This window comes from Cydia fagiglandana, chromosome 25 (assembly GCF_963556715.1).
Source record: "Cydia fagiglandana chromosome 25, ilCydFagi1.1, whole genome shotgun sequence".
In the NCBI taxonomy this organism is placed as follows: Eukaryota; Metazoa; Arthropoda; class Insecta; order Lepidoptera; family Tortricidae; genus Cydia; species Cydia fagiglandana.
Window position 1 is genome coordinate 6,859,072 of NC_085956.1, and position 26,952 is coordinate 6,886,023.

General features: G+C 39.6%; 1 protein-coding gene across 3 annotated transcripts in view; it reads right to left on the minus strand.

The window, feature by feature from the left end:
- Positions 1 to 26,952, minus strand: part of LOC134677053 (adenosylhomocysteinase-like 1) — a 41,736-nt gene that overhangs the window by 8,997 nt on the left and 5,787 nt on the right. The window contains exons 2-5 of one of the 3 annotated variants that reach the window (XM_063535488.1): positions 10,179 to 10,381; positions 9,140 to 9,278; positions 6,610 to 6,780; positions 2,784 to 2,916 (exon numbers count right to left, since the gene is read on the minus strand). In XM_063535488.1, the coding sequence (XP_063391558.1) occupies positions 2,784 to 2,916; positions 6,610 to 6,780; positions 9,140 to 9,278; positions 10,179 to 10,381 (646 nt within the window). Of the gene's footprint in view, positions 1 to 2,783; positions 2,917 to 6,609; positions 6,781 to 9,139; positions 9,279 to 9,727; positions 9,898 to 9,951; positions 10,128 to 10,178; positions 10,382 to 26,952 lie in introns of those variants that run through there. The other 2 variants (XM_063535486.1, XM_063535487.1) reach the window with 2 other exon arrangements.

The window sequence follows — 26,952 nt, forward strand, 5'->3', positions numbered from 1 at the left end:
ATTATAATATCTTATAGAACTAGACCAACCTAAGTTGGCAGCGATTTGATAGCCCAGACCAAAGAGAATTTGAAATAGAGGCGGATTGTCAAAGTAAATTATGAAGCCACAGTAAATTTACTGCCATCTATCGACAGAAGATTAAAGCTGTTAGAACGCCATTTGACTTTAATCCTTATACTTTCACTGGTATGTGTTAACTTGTTAAGGTGGTTCGCCTAGGTTACTCAAAACTTAACTCTCGCTAGATGGCACCACTTTTGCAAAATTTCAGATTTTATTTTTTTGTGAAATGGTCTTGGTATTTGTATACTTAAAAGTATGTTTCGCGCACTCTTTAAGTAAATATTGAACTATTAAAATAAACATTGAATACTTCATTGTGCAAAAACCACCTTTTTAATTCGACGGAGTGTTGCTGTCACGCTTTTTCCTACTATTACTCACACATGCAAACAGTGTTTCCGTGATCCTTGTAGTAGACAATTTCACACAACGTAAGTATGTTGCAATAGCGTAACGGTATGTTCGTGGAAATACGTGCAAGAGGTTTGGGGTTCAAGACTGGTGCGAGTAGGTAATTTCTTTTTGTTTCTCCTTTGTGTTATCTTACCTTTAAACGAGCAATTATTAGATATATAATTATTTATTTATATATTTGGATGGTATCAGAAACGGCTCTAACGATTTCGATGAAATTTGCTATAAGGGGTTTGATCTCTTAGCTAGGTCTATGAGAAAACGCGCATTTTTGAGTTTTTATGTTTTGTAAGCTTTGGTCGGTCTCCCAGATATTCAATCTCCGCTTGGCAACTAATCCCAGAATTGGCATGCGCACTAGTTTTTACGAAAGCAACTGGCCTGACCTTCCAACCCAGAGAGTAAACTCATTTGGATTAGTCCGGTTCCCTCACATTGTTTTCTTTCACCGAAAAATAGGTATCGGTGTATAAATAGGTATCAAATGCTATTTCGTACAAAAGTTCGAAAAATCATTGGTACGAGCCGGGGTTAGAACCCGCGACCTCCGAATTGCTTTCCGCTAGGCCAGCAGCGCTTCCCCCACATACACAGTGTTATCAGGTTTTTTAAAAATCAAAAACGATTACTTATGAAAGCAGAAGAATATAAATGATCGTATTAGATTTATAATTGTTACATATTTGCCGTAACTTATTTTTAAAATGTGTTTTTCAATTAAAAGACACGTCAAGATTGTTTACCTTATTTCTAATGCTAAAAAAAACAAACTATAGTAATAATTGTGTTTTTCATTCATAGACAAAATCCATTATTTTTAACCACAGGAAATTTTATACACTTCTTTTTAGGGTTCCGTACCCAAAGGGTAAAACGGGACCCTATTACTAAGACTTCGCTATCCGTCCGTCCGTCCGTCCGTCCGTCTGTCACCAGTTGAAATTTTCACAGATGATGTATTTCTGTTGCCGCTATAACAACAAATACTAAAAACAGAATAAAATAAAGATTTGAATGGGGCTCCCATACAACAAACGTGATTTTTGACCAAAGTTAAGCAACGTCGGGAGTGGTCAGTACTTGGATGGGTGACCGTTTTTTTTTGCTTTTTTTTGTTTTTTTTTGCATTATGGCACGGAACCCTTCGTGCGCGAGTCCGACTCGCACTTGCCCGGTTTTTATTGCAGTGAGGATGTCCTGATTGTAAAAATCAGAGAGATTAGGTAGAGTATAATTTCTAATTATCTTTGTAAAAATAAAAGAATACGTGTAGCCCATACTTAATAATCGATTTATGATAATAAGAAAAATTAAATAAAAATAAAAAAACAATACGAAATTTAGGTGTAACAAAAATACAAAAAGTTATGTTCCAGCATACAATGACTGGGGATCGAACCGGGAATCTTCCGTTTGCAAGCAAAAAAGCGACTGTTTGCATAACACGCCATGATAGTTCTTAGCTAAGCTGACGAAATTCTCGCTTAGGTCAATTAACTACCTGTCAAATATCAGTGTCAACAAAATTGCACTAAACATGACGGCACTCCAAATTCGAGCCGTGGTCAGCCCGGCAACGTCGGAAATGGTATGGCAACGTCGCAAATGTATCTGTACACGACATTTGTGACACACACATACGTAAAATTGATGAAAAGTTAACTATGAATTTTGCATGATTTCTGTATGAAACATTGTTTTCCTGTTAATTTCGCGCAAACGAATATTCGAAAGAAGATAAATGCGGAAATATTTGTGTACTAATAGTGTGTAGTTACTTAATGAGCTTTGATTGAATTTTGTATGAAAAGCGAACCACCTTAAATATTAAAATTAACGCCATCTACTCAAGAGTAGGCCAAAGGTATTGGTGGAATCTTTTCGAGCGATGGCGCCATAACCTTCAGCCTACTCTTGAGTTAATTTATATATTTAACAAATTCACACATATCAATGAAAGAATAAGGATCGAAGTCAAATGGCGTTCTAACAGTTTTAATCTTTTGTCGAAAGATGGCAGTAAATGTACTGTGTCTACAGAATTTACCATGACAGTAACTCTCTATACACTGTATTTTCTTTGCCCAGGCTGCGCAAGTGTTAGGTATTTTAAACGTCAAACTTCTATATATAAGTTAATATGGAAATCTGGATTGTAAACTATTTTTCTCTATCTCTCTCTCTCTCTCTATCTCTCTCTCTCTCTCTCTCTATCTCTCTCTCTCTCTCTATATATATATATATATATATATATATCTCTCTCTCTCCAACTGAATTAAAAAGAGGCGGAACTCAAAACTCACCGGCAAGAGTAGAGATTATCAAACTTCGTCTTGGTGACAGAATCGTTGACATTCATGGCCGGAACGCAGAGCTTGCCCGCTTTACTTAGCTGGTATAGTCGATGGACGCCTGTCACGCTCTCTTCTACTATGCCTGAAAGAGACAAAACTATAGTTAGAATAAAAAATGTGTTTTATAAATATGAAAATCTTTCGCTAACTATGTTCACAAAATGATTATTCTATGTACTAAAAGACCTTCGTGACGAGCATTTTTATATTTCTGGCCAAAGATGAAGATTTCACTACCCAAAAAGCATGGAATATAAATGCAGTTTGACCATAGGGGCATTTCACGCCAAGCGGGCAGCGAAAAAAGTGTCAGGTCATAGAATTTGCTGAAATTTGGAATAATTATACTACTCGATATTCTAAAAATACGCATTCTTTTAGTTTTTTTTTATTTGGCACCGTTTCCGGTTTGGAAGCATTTAAAAAATGGACGAAAATTGAGGAGAGCATTTTACAAAAGCTGATGCAGCTATTATTTAATAAACTGAAAAATAAGTTTAATATTGGTTTGTATACAATTTTAATTGCTTTATCTTGCAGTTATAACAATTTTGATATTTTTTAATTTTTTCATACAAAAAACCGGAAATGAAAATTTCAAGTCAAATTTATATAAAGTTCGGTATTTTTGAAATTTTTTATTTTTGCCTCAAAATGTAGCTTATAGTCCATCAAAAATACATGGAAAGTTTGAGAGTGGGATCTGCATTAGTTTCGGAGATACATGAACTAAAGTGCAAACGTGCCGGTCTGAGCGTCGTACTGGCGATTCCTTAGTTACCCAGTCAAATAAAGGTTTTGACCCTGGAATGACAAATAATAAGCTGGAAACTCGTATAACTACACCTTCGTTTCGGCGGTCTTTAAATTACGATAAAAGTCATAGAAAACCTCGTGTTCGCACCGGAGTTTATTCAAGGTCAAAGGTCACAAAATTGCTTTATCACGAATATCAAGGTTTCTATAGCTCCAATTATGTTTTTATATAAATGAAGATTGTAGAGCATACAATTTGTGACAAGTCATATTTCGGGCATTTTTTCAGATCCTCAACCGTTTTGTAGGAATTGTCGGATATAGACGGCATAGAACGCGTAGCGGTCAGCCATACGCTCCGTAATGCAAGTTTACCGTGAATTCCGGTGAATAATAACTTCTATGAAGTTATTTATTTCATAAGATGCTATTTACGGATCATACGCTGATTTTAGAACAAAAGTTGTCTCTTCTGTGGACAATAGTTAACAGCTTTTGTGCATTTATGCATTCATTTTATGAAATAGGCTAATATGTAAAAGAAGTAGTTCATTAGGATTAATTAGAAAATTAGGGTTTGTTGCCTCTAGTGTCCACAGAAAAGAGGTAAAGTTGAAGTACAAATAATACAAGAACACATTTCCACAATATTTTATTTAACTGGCGATGGAAATAAGTATCTTTTCGATCTGTCTTCAACATTTGCAAACGTTGACTATTTGTTGGTTTTACATTGAGTTAAAATTTGGCATATTTATGAAAAACCAATGACAATGCAATATTTTAATGACATTACTTCATAAGTTAAAATAAAGTCGCTTCCCGTTGTTTGTCCCTGTGTATTTTAAATAGACAGAGTGATTCAAGAGGACGGTTTATGTATAATTTTATTAACCCGTGCGAAGCTGGTCATTTTTTATGTATAAATAAGAATATATAATGACATCAGCCCATCATCATGGCCTGAAAAAAGTACAGTCCGCGATAAAAGCTTCATCAAAATCAAATCAAATCACACAAGCTGTTAACTATTGTCCACAGGAGAGACAACTTTTGTTCTAAAATAAGCGTATGATCCGTAAATAGCATCTTATGAAATACTTAAATAACTTTATAGAAGTTATTATTAACCGGAATTCACGGTGAACTTGCATTACGGAGCGTATGGCTGACCGCTACGCGTTTTGCGCCGTCTATATCCGAATTATCCGACAATTCCTACAAAACGGTTGAGGATCGGGAAAAATGCCCTGAACATGATTTGTCTCAAATTGTATGCTCTACAATCTTCATTAATATGTAAACATCGTTGGAGGTATAGAAACCTTGATATTTGTGATAAAGCAATTTTTGTGACCTTTGACCTTGAATAAACTCCGGCGCGAACACGAGGTTTTCTATGACTTTTATCGTAATTTAAAGACCGCCGAAATGAAGGTGTGGTTATACGAGTTTCCAGCTTATTATTTGTCATTCCGGGGACAAAACCTTAATTTGACTGGGTAACTAAGGAATCGCCAGTACGACGCTCAGACCGGCACGTTTGCACTTTAGTTCATTTATCTCCGAAACTAATGCAGATCCCACTCTCAAACTTTCCATGTATTTTTGATGGACTATAAGCTACATTTTGAGGCAAAAATAAAAAATTTTAAAATACCGAACTTTATATAAATTTGACTTGAAATTTTCATTTCCGGTTTTTTGTATGAAAAAATTAAAAAATATCAAAATTGTTATAACTGCAAGATAAAGCAATTAAAATTGTATACAAACCAATATTAAACTTATTTTTCAGTTTATTAAATAATAGCTGCATCAGCTTTTGTAAAATGCTCTCCTCAATTTTCGTCCATTTTTTAAATGCTTCCAAACCGGAAACGGTGCCAAATAAAAAAAAACTAAAAGAATGCGTATTTTTAGAATATCGAGTAGTATAATTATTCCAAATTTCAGCAAATTCTATGACCTGACACTTTTTTCGCTGCCCGCTTGGCGTGAAATGCCCCCATAGACATTGTAATTCAAAACGACGGCAACTTTTTAACCTTTTCCCAGGCCACGCGCCACTAGAATTTCAACTTTAGCATTCCGATTTAAGATTCATATTAGATTGCACTTTCGGGAAATTTGACTTGTCTTCAAATGACTCATCAAAGCTGGATTAATTGGAATATTTTTGGATTTTTCGGGAAAACCTTTAAGCTTGGTGCGGCCTCGAAAAGGGTTAAGTTTCACTTACAGGAAACCACAGCAATATTAATAAATAATAAATAAATATTATAGGACATTCTTACACAGATTGACTAAGTCCCACAGTAAGCTCAAGAAGGCTTGTGTTGTGGGTACTCAGACAACGATATATATAATATATACGAGTACATAAAACAACCACGACTCAGGGACAAATATCTGTGTCATCACACAAATAAATGCCCTTACTGGGATTCGAACCCGGGACCATCGGCTTCACAGGCAGGGTCACTACCCACTAGGCCAGACTGGTCGTCATATTAGTACTGCAGAACACCTAGAGTTCTCGAGGATAAGTGCAATCCGATCATAAACATCAAAATTCAAAATGGCGGCCGTTTCTCACTATTTTACTTTTAATTTGTTTAAAAGCGGCAGCATGTTTCTTCAGCATCAGATGTGTGGCGTCTCCACCGTCGTCGAGTATCATATTCGGTTGCCAGGTGGCGCTAGGAACGCGCCATATACGCAATCAGGCCATTAACGACGAAATTCAAAATGGCGGCCACATTTAACTATTACTTACCTTTAATCTGTTTGAAGGCGGCTGCATGTTTCTTCAGCATGAGATGTGTGGCGTCTCCGCCGTCGTCGAGTATCATATTCGGTTGCCAGGTGGCGCTGGCATTAATGGCAAGTAATTCTCTTATCTGTGGTCGTGCAAGGGACGTCAAGTTGTGTCAACCCTAATAATTGCTCGGAGCAATGCTGAGCCGAACGGAGCCGAGTTTTCCCGAAGTCAGGAGTGTCTCCCCACTGCTATTACCTTTAATTTGTTTGAAAGCGGCAGCATGTTTTTTCAGCATGAGATGTGTGGCGTCTCCGCCGTCGTCGAGTATCATATTTGGCTGCCAGGTGGCGCTAGGGGCGCAACATTGGTCGATGCACCACCAGAAGGCTTCTTCGCTCTCGCCTCGCCAGGCGAATATTGCGAAACCTGAACAAGGAAAAGCTCGTTACGTGCTTATTTGGAAAATATAAATTAAAAATTTACATAAGTAACAAAAACAAAACATAAAATAACAATTAAAATAGAACAATGGTAACTAGTGGGAATAACTCAAAAATAATATAGTACCTACGCTCTAAAAAGGCCATTACCAGCTTATAGTTCTTTTTTTTTAGCATTAGAAAGAACTCCACAGAAGCAAGCGTGCAGTTTTTATCAGGCAGCATGGTCAATACATATAATTTACTTCAAATTATTACCGCTAAAAGTGCCGTATTCGGAACCATAAGCTTACTTCTGCGAAGTTCTTTCTAATGCTAAAACAAACGGACTATAGGTAAACATATTGGAAATAATCGTGGAAATAAAATGTTTTGGTGATTAATGGAATCATTTATTTATATATTAATGAATGTATTTCATAATTAAAATAATACATAAACTAAACATAAAACTAAATCATTATAACTTCGTCTCCACAAACATAACTCAAAAACAGCAAAAAATATAAAAAAAAATACCTTGTTTTGGTGCTACAGGTTCACAATGGCTTTGAACTTGTGCATAATGTGAATTGTAATAACAAAACTTCGGTGAGACACAGGCACAGACATGTCGAGCGTTTTTCGACTTAAAATACGTGAGTGACCCGTTTTCAATAATTCGTCGGGTGACAAGCATAAGTCACTAACTAACACCATTGAAATGATTGGACAATAAACCGTGTTACACAAGTGTAATAAAGTGCATTGTTACTTTAATTTTTTGATAGTACTTAGTGACTTTTGCTTGTCACCCGACAAATATAGTTAATGTGAATTGTGGTAGTAATTAATGAGTTTTGGTTGTCACCTGACGATTTGTGTAATATGAAAATTTAAGCAGCTGTGGTAATTAAAATTGGGAATGGGTTCCGCTCGAAGTAGGTTTTTGATGGGAGAAAGTCGGTAATAGTCACTAGTGACGTAGTACATACTCACACCTAACCTCTACCTATTAATCGATGCCGTGAGAAGTAAACACAATGAGACAGTAAGTCAACACGCAAGCTTCGTATCGTAAACAATAGTTCTAAAAAACACTTACCATTCCTAGATCTTATTACGTTGCATTAAGGGTCAGGAATAGTCAACTGTACCGATGATGGTACTTGTAGTAAAATAATGAAAGAACTAATCAATAATGGAAAATGTTGCTGGCAGATTCGCTGGTTCTCGAGCGTGCAAATTATATATAAACAAAAGTTTATTCGGTCCATTGTTTCGAGTATATCATGTAAATAATTCATAAATTTAACTGTATACTAAATAACAAAAAAAAATACCTAGGTTACCCATTCTCAGGTTTGTATTAATCCCCTTCCAGAGACGTAAAAAGAAAGGCGTGAACGTCACTCAATAATCATACAAGTTATAGTTCGTCCGTTTTCCGTACGTCGTTAGAAATCGGACAAGTCATACCTGTGTGCTATAGATCAGCGGTCGGCAACCTTTTAGCAGCCAAGGGCCACATATTAGTTAACGAAGATGACGCGGGCCACACTTTGGTAATATTTGTGACTTTAGCAGACATTGTCGATCGTCAGTACTACAGCATATGTTGAAGTACCTGCGTGTGCTAGCGCTGCTGCGACCTCATTTTGCGTTATAGATGTTGCAGGCCGCCCAACGAACTGTGGCTCCTAACGCGGCTACTGTTCCGATGTGTGCGGTTTGGGGATCCATGTGTGTGTAGGTACAGCATATGTTGAAGTACCTGCGTGTGCTAGCGCTGCTGCGACCTCATTTTGCGTTATAGATGTTGCAGGCCGCCCAACGAACTGTGGCTCCTAATGCGGCTACTGTTCCGATGTGTGCGGTTTGGGGATCCATGTGTGTGTAGGTACAGCATATGTTGAAGTACCTGCGTGTGCGAGCGCTGCTGCGACCTCATTCTGCGTTATAGATGTTGCAGGCCGCCCAACGAACTGTGGCTCCTAATGCGGCTACTGTTCCGATGTGTGCGGTTTGGGGATCCATGTGTGTGTAGGTACAGCATATGTTGAAGTACCTGCGTGTGCTAGCGCTGCTGCGACCTCATTCTGTGTGCTATAGATGTTGCAGGCCGCCCAACGAACTGTAGCTCCTAATGCGGCTACTGTTCCGATGTGTGCGGTTTGGGGATCCATGTGTGTGTAGGTACAGCATATGTTGAAGTACCTGCGTGTGCTAGCGCTGCTGCGACCTCATTCTGCGTGCTATAGATGTTGCAGGCCGCCCAACGAACTGTAGCTCCTAATGCGGCTACTGTTCCGATGTGTGCGGTTTGGGGATCCATGTGTGTGTAGGTACAGCATATGTTGAAGTACCTGCGTGTGCTAGCGCTGCTGCTACTTCATTCTGCGTGCTATAGATGTTGCAGGCCGCCCAACGAACTGTAGCACCTAATGCGGCTAATGTTTCGATGAGAACTGCGGTTTGGGCGTTGATGTGCGTGCAGCCCACGATCTGTTGAAAAAAAGGAGTGCGCGTTAAAATCTGCAACGAAAAAACGTGATTCTCGGTTCCCAATTTGAAAAGCTAAATGATATTGTAACTTTAATGACGATTGTGGACGCACCTAAAATGCAAAATACGCAATTTGCATACGACGCTTGCACGTTCCTCACAGTAGTAAGGGTTGGGGGTGCCAGCTGCGACCGCTTTCTCACGGGGTTGAATGCCTTCTTCTGCTGATGATGACCCTAGGGGCTATTCATAAATAACGTCATTTCAAATCCGGTTCCGGACATCGGATGATGGTAGCATGATGTAGGAGAAAACGGGGTCATTCGAAGCATGATTTTTGGATGATTTGGGGGGGGGGGGGGGGGGGTCAAAAAACGTCAAAAATTGAGGACGTAATTTATGGACAGCCCCCGTTTCTCTAATCTTACCTCATGAGGTGTTTTACTTACCTTAGCATCCTTAAGTGGTTTGTCCTCTTTAGCCCTGGCCCTCAAAGCCATGATCCCAGGCATCTCCTGCTCGGCTATCTCCCTCCGTCCGAACGCATGCTGTTCCACGTTTCTCACACAGTAGTTGGGGTTGGGGGTGCCAGTTGCGATGGCCTTCTCATGGGGTTCGATGCCTTTTGATGATGACCCTAGTTTCTCTATACCTCATGAGGTGTTTTACTTACTTTAGCATCCTTAAGTGGTTTGTCCTCTTTAGCCCTGGCCCTCAAAGCCATGATCCCAGGCATCTCCTGCTCGGCTATCTCTATCTCCCTCCGTCCGAACGCATGCTGTTCCACGTTCCTAACGCAGTAGTTCGGGTTGGGGGTGCCAGCTGCGATCGCCTTCTCATGGGGTTCGATGCCTTTTGATGATGACCCTAGTTTCTCTATACCTGTGGTGTTTTACTTACTTTAGCATCCTTAAGTGGTTTGTCCTCTTTAGCCCTGGCCCTCAAAGCCATGATCCCAGGCATCTCCTGCTCGGCTATCTCTATCTCCCTCCGTCCGAACGCATGCTGTTCCACGTTCCTAACGCAGTAGTTCGGGTTGGGGGTGCCAGCTGCGATCGCCTTCTCATGGGGTTGGATGCCTTCGTCTTCCTCTGACGATGACCCTGCGGAAGTGGGGTCATTAGTTATGGACATAGACAATGGAATACTAAGAAAAAGTACCGTAGGTGGTGATACTACATATGTGTCTTACGGCTCGGCCACGACATTGCGCGACTGACGACGACGGCGGCGGCAACTTTAGCTGGGAACGAACGCTTTGATCGCTGCGTCTCGCTCCAACCTATAGTCGCCGCCGATGTCGCCGGTTACGCAATGTCGTGGCCGAGCTGTTAGAGGAGGAGGAGGGGGGGGGGGGGTGCCTAGCGACATCTACCGTAAAAGTATTACACTTCCAAGATTAAGATTTGCTGAAGATTCAGCTAACCTATTACAATGATGGTTCATAGCAGGTCCACTTACATACATCACTCCTCCCGGATATAACCGAGTGCCGTTTCTTCACTGAAGGCTTCGCTTCCTTAGGCTCTTCGGCCACCGTGGCCATGCTCGTCACTTTGAGGATACCTTTCTCGGGCATTTAGTCGGTTTTCTACAAAGTTCTAAACCTAAGCCACAGAACAGAATAAATAATAGTACTAAGTACAGAAAATTCACTCTCTAACAAAACGCGTCTGTTACGACCAGCACTGATATGGCCGCTAGGTGGCGACAGCGCCACGCGCGGCTTATGGCAAACCCCAAAATTGGGGCCGAACGGATGTACTTTTAGCTACCTGTAGCAAAGCGACGAAATCGCGTAAGTCTCTACTGCTGTACGCGTTAGTTAGTAGCGTTAGACCAAGAGAAGTCAGCAACGATTTTAATAGCACATGCAGTGCAAGTGTCATTTATATATACGTCATAGTTTCATAGTAGTTTGAAAATACCACATAAAATAACACTTGCACTGCATGTGCTATCTATCAAAATCGTGGCAGACTTCTCTTGGTTCTACTCTAGCTATTATTTGTGTTATTTAAAAAAAACTTCTTGGCTATACCTCTATGTTTTGTCCACATATTTAGTTAGTCCAGTATCCCGACCAATCAGCGAGCGTTCCTGTTACAACTAACTAACTAACTGCAGTTGGCATTGCCACTAAATCCGTATGCCGTTAAAACGTTAGGTAAGTGCGAATGGCATTATGCAATCGTTAGAACTAGGGTTTTAATGCATGTACATGTAAACATGTATTTTATAAAATATTGTATTTAATTGTGTCCTTTTTTGCAAGTTTTATGTTATTTCTAATAAAAATAATAATAAAAAATAACAAAAACTCCTTCACTGAATATACATTGGTAAGAATAATTCGTAGATACTTAAATTCCAAATACCCTCATTGGTTTGAGATGAGGTAAGAATTGAACTGACCAGGCCACCAGCACATTCAGTTTTAGAATCTTTTTTAGGGTTCCGTACCCAAAGGGTAAAACGGGACCCTATTACTAAGACTTCGCTGTCCGTCCGTCCGTCCGTCTGTCACCAGGCTGTATTTATTCTAACGCATGTTTGGAAACTGACAATTAATTGTTTTGTTCGATGACTTCGATGGTCCCGAATCAGCAAATGCAAAAAATAATGACCTTTCTGCGCTGCGACCCCAGGCTCTCAAAACTAACCTTTGTAAAAGTGGTCATAAAATAGTGTTTTAGTAAGCTATCCCATCACTTATCAACGCACTACTTGTTGTACCATTACCCACACTGTACATCGGTGGACCTTATGCCTTTTGTAATAAGGTCCACCGATGTACAGTCACCTGCAATAATATGTTACACAACGAAGGCCGCCAAAATATCTGACACGGTCGTATTTGTAGAGCCATAAGAGCGTGACATATATTTTTGCGGCCTTCGAAGAGTAACATATTATTGCAGGTGACTGTACAGTTATGAGTGTTGCTGTTTGTACAGTCACCTGCAATAATATGTGACTCTTCGAAGGCCGCAAAAACATGTGACACGCTCTTATGGCTCTACAAATAGGATCGTGTCAGATATTTTTGCGGCCTTCAAAGAGTAACATATTATTGCAGGTGACTGTACAGCGACGTACAAGGCGACAACGTGTACAAGGTTAAAACAGCCTTAATCATTTACCACTACCGAGGGAACTTGTCTACTTCTAGACGGATAAATCAATGGAATAAATAATGCGGCTGTTGCATAACGCCGTCCACGTTAGCGGGTCAACGCGAACTGCATTCGCGACCGGACTAAATACCTATAGTCGCACCAATAAAAGTCTGCAGCGGATTTGATAGCCCACGCATTGTAAGTGTTATTTATACGTCATAATTTTATAGAAGTTTGACGTTTAAAATGACACTTCCACTGCGTGGGCTATCAAAATCGCTGCAGACTTTTTACGGTCTAACTCTACAACTCCAACAAGCTTGTGGTTTTGCTAGCAACTATAAAATACTATTTGCACTGTGAGTTACTATATGAGAAGACTGTGATATGAGATATGATATATTTTATTATAAGTGTTAGGAGCATTTAAAAATTTGTATGAAACCTGTTCTTTCCCCTAACTTTTATAATAATTAAAAAACGGAAAAAATTAAACGGCTGAATTAATAATCTCTCTGCTTTGCCTTAAGGTTGACTCGTAGAGAATGCTTTTGGCATTGTCCGCCTTTTGTACGATAAGTTTTCTTTTGTGCAATAATGTTAAAAATAAATAAATAATGCGGCTATTGCATAACGCCGTCCACGTTAGCGGGTCAACGCGAACAGCATTCGCGACCGGACTAAATACCTAATCCTACAAGCTTGTGGTTTTGCTAGCTTCTATAAAATACGATTGGCACTGTGAGTTAATACCACAGAATAACTAATTTAATAGTATATGCCAGCGGTCGGCAACCTTTTAGCGCACAGAATAAATAATAGGACTAGGTACAGAAGACGATCCGTAGACGAACTAAGGTCACCGACATAGCCCACCGGATTAGCAAGCTGAAGTGGCAATGGGTAGGCCACATTGCGCGCAGAGAAGATGGCCGATAGGGTCGAAAAGTACTCGAGTGGAGACCACGGACTAGCAAGCGCAGCGTAGGACGTCCACCCACAAGATGGCCTTGTTAAGGCCGCCGGAAGACGCTGGATGCGGGTCGCTTCCAACCGGTACGAATGGAGGTCCAAGGGGGAGGCCTATGTTCAGCAGCGGACGTCTTATGGCTGAGATGATGAGGTACAGAAGACTCACTCTCTAACAATACGCGTCTGTTACGATCAGGACAGATATGGCCTCTAGGTGGCGACAGCGCCACGCGCGGCTTATGGCTAGCCACCAAATTTGGTGTGGAACGGGTGTACTTGTAGCTACTAGATACCTGTTGCAAAGTGACGAAATCGTTGAATGTGCTAGCAACCATAGGGGCACAATTACTAGTTAACGAAGTTGACGCGGGCCGCACTTTATTAATATTTATGACTTTATCAGACATTGCCGTTTATCAATATTACATACAAAATTGCCAGGGAGGCTCGCGGTCCGCAAGTGAGAGGTTCGCGGCCCGCGGGCTGCCTGTTGCAGACCGCTGCTATATGTCATCTGACTCATCTGGGAATACTCGTTGCTTAACAAGTAGTTTATTTAAAAAAAACCGGGCAAGTGCGAGTCGGACTCGCGCACGAAGGGTTCCGTACCCTAAAGCAAAAAAATGCAAAAAAAAAAGGTCACCCATCCAAGTAAGTACTGACCCCGCCCGACGTTGCTTAACTTCGGTCAAAAATCACGTTTGTTGTATGGGAGCCCCACTTAAATCTTTATTTTATTCTGTTTTTAGTATTTGTTGTTATAGCGGCAACAGAAATACATCTGTGAAAATTTCAACTGTCTAGCTATCACGGTTCGTGAGATACAGCCTGGTGACAGACGGACGGACGGACGGACAGCAGAGTCTTAGTAATAGGGTCCCGTTTTACCCTTTGGGTACGGAATCCTAAAAACGGACAAGTGCGAGTCGGACTCGGACTATCCCACCGAGGGTTCCGTACTTTTTAGTATTTGTAACGGCAACAGAAATACGAGTACATCATCTGTGAAAATTTCAACTGTATATATAAATAGCTAGCTATCAAGGTTCATGACAGACAGACAATGGAGTCTAAGTAATAAGGTCCCGTTTTTACCCTTTGGAAAATCGGTTAAATAATATTATTTTTTGTATAACACAAGAAATAACTAGCAAATAATTTTACTGCACAAGGATCCATCTTCAGACTATTCAAAACACGACTAAAAATCAATTGGTTAACTTTGCATAACCCCAAGTTCGCTCTGGCCTTTTTACAGGTCAGCTTGCAAACATATAAATTCACACACATGTATTATTCATGAATGTGAAAAACTACGTTTATTATTTTACAATACAAAGGTAAATCATTCAGTTCACGGCTCAGTTAAGTCAGTTATTGCAGTATCAATAAATAAAAGACTTTCTGGCATTCATTACGGATATACTCTGGCAAAGCTGGCTTGCTTTGTCAATAGAAAAATGCATTAAATAAAAAAAAAGGTGCGTGGGTTTTTTCTTTCATACGAAATTCGCGCCTATTAAGAATTACCGACAGGGCGTTTTTTTTTTAATTAACATTTTGGTGGCAAACAAGCACACCGGCCGTCTGATGGTAAGCGGTACCGTAGCCTATGGAGGCCTGTGGAGGCCAGTAACAGTGACGTCGACAATAGGCTACATTCCTACTAGTCAAATCAGCTTCTTTTTTAGAACTGTCAAAACGATTTGCTAATATGGAATTTGTATGAAAACGAATGTAGTGACGTCACGGTCGACTCACGTACTTTTTATGTTTCAATCTAAGTTACTAAATAGAAATTGTGCTTAAAAATAACTAATGTCTATGTTTTTCTAATAATTATCTGGTGCTTTATTTCGTGCACGATGTGAAATCATTTATTTTAAGTAGAGGAAACATCCCTATTATCGCACCTGTCACCGTGGTGAAATAGGGGCCAGGACTTGTCGTTCATATACCTACGCGTTGTTGCATAACACCGTCCGCCGTGTTTATAGGTCAACCTACATCTGCACAAACGTAACCAATACCACACGATATACTTATTAGCTCCGTATTTATCCATTTGATATTGTATACCAGTGGCGGCGCGTCTAACATATCCATAGGCAAGCCGGGGCTAATTTAGGCTGACATATTTCAGGGGTGAGCCATTTTGACGTCACTTATGTCAAGTGTAGATATTTATATAGATACACCTTAGAAAGAAATATTAAAATAAAACTTTATTAATTATAATTAAACATAATGACCATGCCTTATGTACAAATAAACTTTAATAGTAGCATATGGATGGATATACATATTATTTGAAGAGGTTTACTAAAAAAGCTTGCAATAAAATTCATTTGTTTTAATGGCGACGTAAAGATCGTAGCGGAAGGGCAGCCTAAATAAAATAATTTATTTAGTTAGTAAATTACACCACATATACCATCGAATGACAAGGCATGTCCATCTTGTGCAAACTCTGAAAACAGCTCACCCCCGCCGAGCTCTGTTTATAACTCTGCTCAAACGTCCAAAAACAGGCAAGCCGGTGGGAATCGGATTTTATGGACACACCGCCAGTGTTGTATACTATCTGCCCTCGACTTTAAGATACGTCAAATATTACGGCTAGACACGATATGGATTAGATGTGTCAGTGTCAAAAGACTATTCTTCAAACAAAAACGCCATTTTTGACACTGACATAATTATCTAATCTATATCGTTTCTAGTCGTAAGATTTGACTTATATTAAAGTTCGAATCGGGCCGTATGTCGCTTATAATGGCTCCTCTACACGATGGGCCAGCGCCGGCCACTCCAAGGGACGCATTTATGCGTTAGAGGAAGCAAGTGATATTGCTATCTCATTCTACCGCATGGCTGCGTCCCTTGGAGTGGCCGGCGCTGGCCCATCGTGTAGAGGAGCCATAAAGTTATCGCGGACGTCGGCCATGGTGAGTTATACGGACATGGTAAGTCTCGATAAAGAGATCTAAGATATGAATGAGATTGTATACTGAAAAAGATGTCATATAAATAAAAAAAAGAAATAAATAGCCTGTATACGTCCCACTGCTGGGCACAGCCCTCCTCTCAAGCACGAGAGGGTTTAGCCTATAGTCCCCGCTCTGGCCCAAAGCAAGTTGGGGACTTCACATACACCTTTGAATTTCTTCGCGGAAGTATGCAGGTTTCCTCATGATGTTTTCCTTCACCTAAAAGCTAGTGGTAAATATCAAATGATATTCCGTACATAAGTTCCGAAAAACTCATTGGTACGAGCCGGGATTTGAACCCGCGACCTCCGGATTGAAAGTCGGACGTCAGATCCACTCGGCCCCACCTCATTAGCCATATACTAAAGAAAAAGTGACCAAGCCCTCCAGTGGCGGAGACTGACTACTTAAGTACGATATACCTTCAAGTACGATATTATTCTTGATCACGGTTTAGAAGTCAATTTTGAGGTGTGTCAAGTCAGTTGTAGAAACCATTTTGTGTCAATGGCAATGTCATGTGTAGAGTCTGTTCAGAAAGAGTTGTGGAATGTTTTGGGCCGTTTGGGCCCCATAAATCCCACGACTCTCCTCTCTCCGCACAGAGTCTAACAAATGTATTGAACTGACATTGTAACAAATAAGTCAAATAACTAACGTAATGAGCCTTCTGTTACAAAATATGCATTTTTTTTATCAATTATGGCCTGGATACGATTCCTTTAAGCCAAGTCTTTGTTTTACCATGTTCAAAATCAAAATATGCAAATACGAAACGAAACATCACAGGAGTCACCAGGAAAACATTAGTAAGTACCTACTCATAGTTTAACGGTTTTCAACCGCTTTTACCGATTCGAACCGAATTTCGTATTTAGAACGTATTGCATTTGCAACATACACGGACCATGGTCGCGGTCAGACTGGACTCAAACAGCCAACATTCCCAATTATATTAACGGGCACAATTTAATCATACAATTATACCTAATCATACCTAATATGCTAAGACCTAATCAACAGCGCGAGGGAAACACGATTCAGTTAATAGTAGATAGAGTTTAAAATCGTATGGCTATTTATTTTAAAAGTAAAGGGGCTAATACGTTGTCCGTGTAACAAGTGTCTAACTGTCAGATGCAAACCGAATTGCCGGCCTGAAATGTATTGTGGTACTAATTGAGTTACCTATTATTGTCGTAATGTTGACTTAGGAGCATTCCACGGGCTGTCCCGTATACAAACGCATTCTATTTCCTGTGTTGCAACTTTGTTTCGGCACTTAAAGCAGGCCATTATCTTTCTGTGCATCTTTTTGACCTTTTGTCATAGAAAAGGAAATTCTTACACGCAAATCTTCAGGAAATTCGCGTTTGTACGGGACTAACGGTAGACAATTTCATTGAATGCTCCTTAGGTGAATCTATACACTCAGTATACTACACTAGACTGTAGTAGGTTAGTAGTATGGCGATCGTTTATCTAATAATGAATATTATAATGAAAATGGCCACGTGAATTTTTATTCGCGTCTGTCATTTCGATATATTTTTCTCCTTCAGCGTCAGCGATAAATGATTGTCATCGTGGTTATGACACGGAAGTAGTTGTACTGAACTATCTGGTGGTCCTTCGAGCCGGATCATACCCAAAATGAAAATTGAATTATCGATAAGTGTAACTGTGGGTGCAAATTTGTATGAATTTAACGTCGTCAACTTGTATTTATTCCGTTTAAAAAGTTATCTTTGACAGAACTGGAATTAAGACAAAAATCCTGACTTCATCAAAGGTGCTCGCAAATATCTAAATCTCAGTGCCCCTCTATTGTTAAGGCGTTTTCATGTTTAGATATTTTTGAGCACGTTGGCCGCTCCGATATCTCTGATGGTGACTCCAAGGTCAATAAACTTAACAAAAGATACACGATACTGGTTCAATATTCACTGACATAAGTAACATATTGATAATTAGGCACATCTGTATTTGCTTAACAATACTAACAAAATCGTATGTCAAAATTAGTTATGGTAGGTTACGGTCTAAAATTGTCAAAATCCGTGAAGGACTCACGGATTTTGACAACGGCAAAGCCAAAAAGATATAGATATCTACACATTAAAGCAATGGAAAGAGGAACTTCCTCAAAGTGATCCGTTTTGAATGTCATGACATGTGGCAATCGTATATGTCCTGTGTTCCCTTTGTGTTCCATTTCATTATCATTACACCTTAAAAAACAAAGTCCCCACCGCGTCTGTTTGTATGTATGTTCGCGATAAACTCAAAAACTGGTTTTTCTTGCGGTTTTCACCTATCAATCGAGTGGTTCCTGAGGGATTTGTTAAGTTTTTGTGTAACTCTTGCAAAGCTACGGGTCGCTAGTAGGCTCATATTAAACAAGTCGATTTTTATCAATGAGGTGTCAATGGATGTTTTAAGCCCACATTATATAGGCTACATCTCTAATCTAAATGATAATCTTTCAATTAATTTCAATGTATGACTCATTCATTCATTATTTTTCATTTGAATCTAACATTCTCCACGCTCCTTATTTACTTATAGGTATTATAGAAAATTACCCTCTCCCAAAAAAGCACACAAAAATAAGAAGACCCACATTAACAATAATACAACAAACCTACATAAAAAAATCCAAAGAATAATGCAACCACTAAACCTCAAAGAATATAGCAAACTAGCACACCTGAATAAAAAAACCGTAAAACGCGACACAAATAGATTTCCGAGAAAAAAAAATCGATAACACAGCACCGCAAAGTCACATCACTCGCGCTCACTTTAATTTTTATTCTTAATTTGAAATTGAAAACGTTCGCCTCGCATAACGAGCGCCCAAAGTGTGACCAACACTTGATTTGCACCGCTGTTAACTATTTGGCGAGGTTAGTGTGGCGTAGGCTTCTGATTTCCCGAAAGATTTTCTTCGACTTTTTTACCATATTACCAATTCGCGATAGACCCGTCTATAAATGTGAATTAAGAAGTAAAGTTATATCATAAAGTTGTGTACCTACTCACCTAAATCTAAGGATTTTCTTTCTTCGTTTTTCCCCATTTTACAAGCGAACAAATCGACGTTTCATGAACTACTATCAATCAAATTGAACTAGGTATCATAGAAATCACAAGGTACCACAACTGACTCGTATCTTATCTTATCTATAATCTTATAAACACTTTGGAAGGTATAGGAATTAGAGATATACCGCTCTCTTTACTGAGTTCTTACCTCCGAAATCGAAAACAGAAAGTGAAAGTCGGGAAATATGTAAGTGACGAGTGCGACGTAAAATTCGGAGTTCCGCAGGGGAGCGTCCTAGGCCCAACGCTCTTTTTAATCTACATAAACCAACTCTGCGACATGCCTATCGACAATGGCTCTATCTTTTCGTATGCGGACGATACGGCTGTTGTGTTTTATGGAGATAATTGGGAAGACGTGCGTAAATCTGCAGAAATCGGCCTTAATAAGATTGCCCGCTGGCTACAAGCCAACCTCCTTACCTTAAATAGAGACAAAACAAACTACATCTGTTTCACCCATGACTGTAGAACTCAACCCGACCCCACTTTCACTCTCAAAATCCATAATTGCAATGACATCGATTCAACACTCTGCTCTTGCCCTCCCATTGAAAAAGTGGAACATATAAAATATTTAGGGGTTATGATGGACCAGAGACTTGCTTGGCACTCTCATACGGAACTAATGATGTCCCGAATTAGGAAACTTATTTGGACCTTTAAATGCTTAAGATATGCTGCGACCTCAAAACTATTAAACCAAATTTATATTGTCCTAGCTCAGTCGATCCTTTCTTACTGTGTTTCAGTATGGGGTGGAGCCAATAAAACAAATTTTTTACAACTTGAAAGAGCTCAAAGAGCACTGATAAAAGTCATGTACTTTAAGCCTTATAGGTTTCCAACCGTTGATCTGTATGACCTATGTGGCCTTTTATCTGTAAGAAAATTATATGTGCTAAATGTAATCTTACGGATACATAAGTCTACGTTTTATTACCCTGTCTCTAATACCTCTAGAAGGAAAAAAACGAACATACTTAATCCCTATTCCACCAACAGCGACTGCCTTTGCCAGAAGACAGTACAATGTCCAATCGGCTAAATTGTACAACTTCCTAAATAAAGAAATAGATATGTCGTAGTCAGATCGTATAATCCGCCGTATTACATTACGGCTAGCCGTTTTCAAAAACAGGGGCGTTTTGAAATGCGGCGGTTCGACGATTAGCCGGATTGTCACTGCGATACGTTCTTCAATAAGGCGGCCCACGTTTAGCCGCATCGTACATTGTAGAGTGACCAGTTCTTTCGGTCGCCTACGTAACCGGAGTTTGACAATGTTTGCAATTTAATTTATTTCTACCATGGTCCCACCGCACTACATGTGTTTCTTTTCCAAAACATTTCCTTCACAACTTAAATAGACGGAGCCCCGCAAGCGGGGCTCCTATTTCTGGGCGGTTTGCCCTTCGGGCATCTGAAGTTACCTAACGAACCTAACCTAATTACCTACCTACGCTTTTTTCACCAAAGTGTAATGTTTTCACGGACGTCTCACTTAATCAATAGGTAGGTAGGTTAGGTTCGTTAGGTAGCTTCAGATGCCCGAAGGGCAAACCGCTCAGAAATAGGAGCCCCGCGAAGCGGGGCTCCGTCTAGTTAAGTTGCGAAGGAAATTTTTTTTTGAAAAGAAACAGTCCGACAAACTCCAGATTTGATGGACACGCCAGCGTTTGTCAGGCAGCGCCACGAGTGTTAAAAATGGGAACTAAAAACTGTCAAAGCGGCGGCTAATGACTCGCTGTATTACATTACGGCTAGCCGTGTTGAAGAACGTATGGCGCCGAATACATTCCGGCGGATTCTCATTCAGCCGCATTCAATACGGCTAATCGTTAAACCGCCGCATTTCAAAACGCCCCTGTTTTTGAAAACGGCTAGCCGTAATGTAATACGGCGGATTATACGATCCGACTGCGACAGATATATATCCCTCCACCTATAGAGAATGTAAAATAAAAGTAATAAACTGGTTAAAGACTAAAAACTACGACGAAATAGAAAAACTACACTTACTTAAACATAATATAATCTAATATAATTCAATCAACCAAACTATTCCCTTAATACACACAAACACAAACACACACACACACGCACACACACACACACACACACACACACTCACATACACACACACACACACACACACACAAGTGGCTCTTAAACTATTAAAATTTAAACTATTAAAATTTACATTAAGTAGTTGCTCTGCTACTCACATGTTAGTTTTATTGTTACATGGTTAACTTATTAATTTGTTTAGTTTAATTTAGTTTAATTTAATTTATATTATTGTTATTAAACTTATCATTATAGTTTTTCTTTTAGCTTGTAGTTAATCACTAAGGAAGAGCGGTGTTCCTTAACACAGGTATTTTTATACTTAAAAAGGGACACCAACCTGTATTTTGTTAAATATTGTTTGTTAGCGAATAAATATTTTTTCATTTTCATTTTCATTTTTCATCTTTGCTAGGCAAAACTAATGCATTGCCTATTGATAAAAGTTCGATGTTATTAATTCTAAGGACAAATTACTTTCTTATTCAGTAAGGTATTAGTATAGGTATTTACTAAAAAAATTGACTTTTAAATAAGTTTTATACGCTTTCATTTCAAGACTTTCACATCATACACGAAAATGAATCTAAAGTATTAAGCATTAGAGATGTTTTTTTTATTAAAATCAGTTCTATCATTTTCCATTCATATGTCAGCTTCATCTCGTTGCAGCATGAACTTGGTGATAAAAAGACCCCGTAGTAAAACTGCCATAAATCGGGACACATTTCGTAAAGGGGATTGAATGTCGTGAGTCCGTACTGGAGTTCAGTGTGTGCTGTTAAAACTGTCGATACTCGTATGTCGAGAAACCCCAGTTAAACCACAGAATAAATAGTACTGCCGTACAGAAAGGAAACTTCCTACAAAACCGAAGTTTGACACCGGTTCAGGGTCGAATCTTGCTATCCCTTTCTAATATATGGCTCTATCCCTTTCGGCTATTTAGGGTTGTCAAAATTCAAGTGATTATCTTATCTGTGGTCGTGCACGCAAAAGGAAGTCAAGTGGTGCCAACCATAATAATTGCTTGGAGCAATACTGAGCCGAGCGGAGCCGAGTTTGGCCGATCTCAGGAGTTTCACACCCCTAGTTAAACTGTCGATTTCAATGTTTTCTTGATTATCTACGACACTATCTAACTCGGTTATATAAATCACAGTGTAAGACACCAACTAAAATACTTTGTATTATTCTCTGACTAGCGACCTGCTTGGCTTCGCACAGGGTAATAATTGATACACCTAAACCTTCCTCAAGAATCACTCTATGGATAGGTGAAACCGCATGAAAATCCGTTTTTAAGTTTTCGCGAACATACAAACACACAGACAGACGCGGCGGGGGACCTTGTTTTATAAGGTGTAGTGATATCAATGAGTCATTAACAAGCTTTTATTAGGTCGACCTGTATGTAACTAACTATGTAATGGAATCTAAGGTAACTAATTTAACCATCTTCCAAGGATCGTAGCGTCATGAAAATTGGCAGCTGTATGTAGTTCTGATGACAATACAACAATATGGTACTGTCGAACTGATCTGATGATGGAGACAGGAGGTGGCCGTGAACTCTCGACCTGTATGTAACTATGTAATGGAATCTAAGATAACTAATTTAAGCATCTTCCAAGGATCGTAGCGTCATGAAAATTGGCAGCTGTATGTAGTTCTGATGATAATACAATAATATGGTACTGGCGAACTGATCTGATGATGGAGACAGGAGGTGGCCATAGGAACTCTGTGATGAAACAACGCAACCTAATTGTGTTAGGGGTTTTTAGAATTGTCCGATGAGTATTAGTTGTAGGTTTATCGTAAGAAAAGTACAGTCAGCGATAAAAGCTTGTACCAAAAATGAAATTTTTGCCAAAAACTTATTTTAGCATATAAGTTGATCCAAAGTTCTCTTTTAATTCATACGTGAAACTGACGTTCAGTTTTACATTGGTTCCGTGCGTCTCAAACGAGATGACTTTACAAATTACAGCCCGGGACAGAACCCTATAATTTTGGAACTATTAAACCAGTTTTGACCATAATGTTAGAATCCGCTCTCTGGCATATCTGAAAAATATGCGAAATTTCATAAGAACATAAACGCAAAATTTTAAGAAGACAGTCCTACTTATAAACTTAATTTTATGGCTCCTCTATCCGATGGGCCAACGCCGGCCACTCCAAGGGACGCAGCCATGTTGTCACAGCAGCCAATATCACTTGCTCGCTCTAACGCATAAATGCGTCTTTTGGAGTGGCCGGCGTTGGCCCATCGTGAAGAGGAGCCATTAGATTTGAAGCTTTAGTGGAAATCGTATTTTTAATTTCTTATTTGATGACGTTACTCGGCACAGAAATAATGGTACCCACGGCTGTGCAGTTATATTTGATGCCTCTATCATAATATTCATAATTCGACCTTTAATAATAATTCCCGAGTTAATAAACCGGGGGCGGCGTCGCGATGTCGACGATAATATTTGATTGCTCGTATTACCCTGTTTACACGGGACTAGAGCTCCCTTTGACCTAGTCTAGGAATCTAGATGTGTAGGAATATTGAGTATAGTTTTCCTGGTTCTTACTGACTGACAAATTGGTTTGACCATCTATACCGGGTGTGGCCTGTAATATGAGCAAAAAATTTTACTGTAGGCTGTACTCCTCATACTGACTAACATTTGTTCAGCGACTTTTAAAAATAACTTGTGGTTTGATTTTTAATAGTATATTGCGTGGCTTAGCACTTATTTGAAGTCCCAAGACTGTGTTATCATGTCATGAATCACACAGTAGCAATAAGCACATGCAAGTGGAAAGTGAAATTACATTCCTTTTTCTTGCACCTATCAGAGAGCTTACCGCGAATCACGTTTGACGTGTTGCCTCCCTGTTATACTTACGTTCAAATTTACAAGTGCGACAGAGAGGCAACATGTCGAACGTGGTTCGCGGTAGGCCATCACAAGACATGAACTGTCTGTCAATGGTCAAAAACTCTAGAGATTTTAGAATCATTGATTCGCCATCAGACAAAACCGTTTGAGTAATCAAATTTGAATATTAAAATAAATAAAGAAAAACACGAAACTTTTCAATATTAATAAATAAAAACTCCATACAATACACAAACCGGCCATGAAATTCATGATTTTCATGAATAACAAATATTTAAAGAATCATAATATTTGCGTTTTCTTTTATCACTGACGTTAGCAGGTCATTGGCTTGACGGTGTCAAGATATTAGAATCTCTAAAAGGTTGTAAATATTTGATAACATAACTAGGTACAGTCAGCAGCAGAAGTTGCTAAGCGGGCGAGGTGTTCAAAATTATCTTCACGCGAATTTATTGTTAAGATAATAAAAGCGTGTCAAGGTAATTTCTAACACCTCGCGCGCTTAGCAACTTCTGCTGCTGACTATATACATAATTGCTAAAACCAGCGGGCGCAGCACGGTTCCATTTTTATCGACTATCACTAAGCGCGTCCCTTTCGCACTTACATACTTGTTAGAACGTGACAGGCATGGTGACAAGCGATAAAAAGGCTACCGTGCTAAGCCGCCAGGTCCGGATTTCCTCCTAGCCCCATGGTTTTGAGGGGGCGACGAAACAGAAGGTGGACTCCCATGTTATCGGATACGAGGTAACGCTACGTCCGTAGCTTTGCGGTAAATGTGGTTATTCAATGATTATACAATACAATACAAATATTCTTTATTGCTCACCTAAAAGAACATATTATTTCTCTGAGCACAGTTTTTATTTGTTACAGAAAAAAAAGTATTAATGAAATATAACGAAGCCGACTCTATACCACGCAAGCCTACCTGCAGTGAACTGCAGAAAATTGATTGGTCAAGGCGCGGACAGACGCCATACACGGATTATGTACTGACAACCTTAGCACTTTCGGCTCGATTCGGGAAATGAATAAGAGATTGCACTAGATATGAAATAATAAAGATGTGTGACGTTCCACGGCAAAAGGCGGCTGGCGGCTGGCACCGCGATTCGGGAAATTAATTAGAGATTCACTAGATATGAAATAGTAAACTTATGTGACGTTCCACGGCAAAAGGTACCTTATGGCGGCTGGCGCTTACGTCGCATAGCGCCGCACTAATATTGGAGCGCCGTTAATAATCGTTAATTCTAGCAGCAAACATAAGAAAACACCTCAAAATTTGCATTTGATTACTTTGCCTCACATGTGAATAAAATGCAACTTTGCTATCAGTTTTTGAAGTGCAAAGTAAGCCTTTCCGAGCTGGTGTGGTGAAAATAACTATTCTATACATCTCACACGCACTAATATGCAAGTACGAGCGAGACGCATAGAAAGTAAGTTACGATCTCGTTAGCGTTTATGTTTCTGTCAGCCCCAAACTCGTGGTAGTCACACTGAAAACCTATTAGCAAAACGTCAAACACTACGTGGTAGTTAAGTTAAGACTAAAAAAAATAGAAATACATCGTCTATGAAAATTTCAACTGTCTAGCTATCACGGTTCACGAGATACAGCCTGATGACAGACAGACAGACTGACAGACATACAGACGGAGGGACAGGCGGACAGACAGAAAGACAGACAGACAGACCGCCAGACAGACAGACAGACTAAGACTCCACTCTTAGTAATAGGATCCCGTTTTTACCCTTTGGGTACAGAACCTTAACGTTTGAAAACAGTAAAACCTACGTCTAATGTAAGTTTGCGGCATCAAAAATACACACTGAATTGCACTACAACATAGCAACAGAGGGAATAACCCATATTCATTGATAGGGTATATGGGTCAGCGATCAGACCGATTGATAAACAAAACAGTTCTAAAAAAAACGTTTTACGAGCGTACGGTAAACACTGGCCTTTAACAACGGTTTCGTAATGAAGGGGCCCACAGATTGCCAGTTCGCCGGACGATATCAGCCTGTCAGTTAAATTTAAAAGGTGACAGTTCCTAACAACTGACGGGGTGATATCGTCCGGCGAACTGGTAATATTATGAGGGCTTTACTTTACGCGTTCAAGGCAAAGAATATAATACTCACTATTAGGTTCAAGGCGTATAAAAAACCGGACAAGTGGGAGCCGGACTCGCCCACCGAGGGTTCCGTACTTTTTAGTATTTGTTGTTATAGCGGCAACAGAAATACATCATCTGTGAAAATTTCAACTGTCTAGCTATCACGATTCGTGAGATACAGCCTGGTGACAGGCGGACGGACGGACGGACAGCGGAGTCTTAGTAATAGGGTCCCGTTTTACCCTTTGGGTACGGAACCCTAAAAATAACTATTAAATTCGATAAAAAATGGATACAAAAGTAGACATAACGCAAAGGCGTACGTCACGCAATTGAATGAAAACTACGTAAGTACTTCACTGTCTGTCCCGATTCGT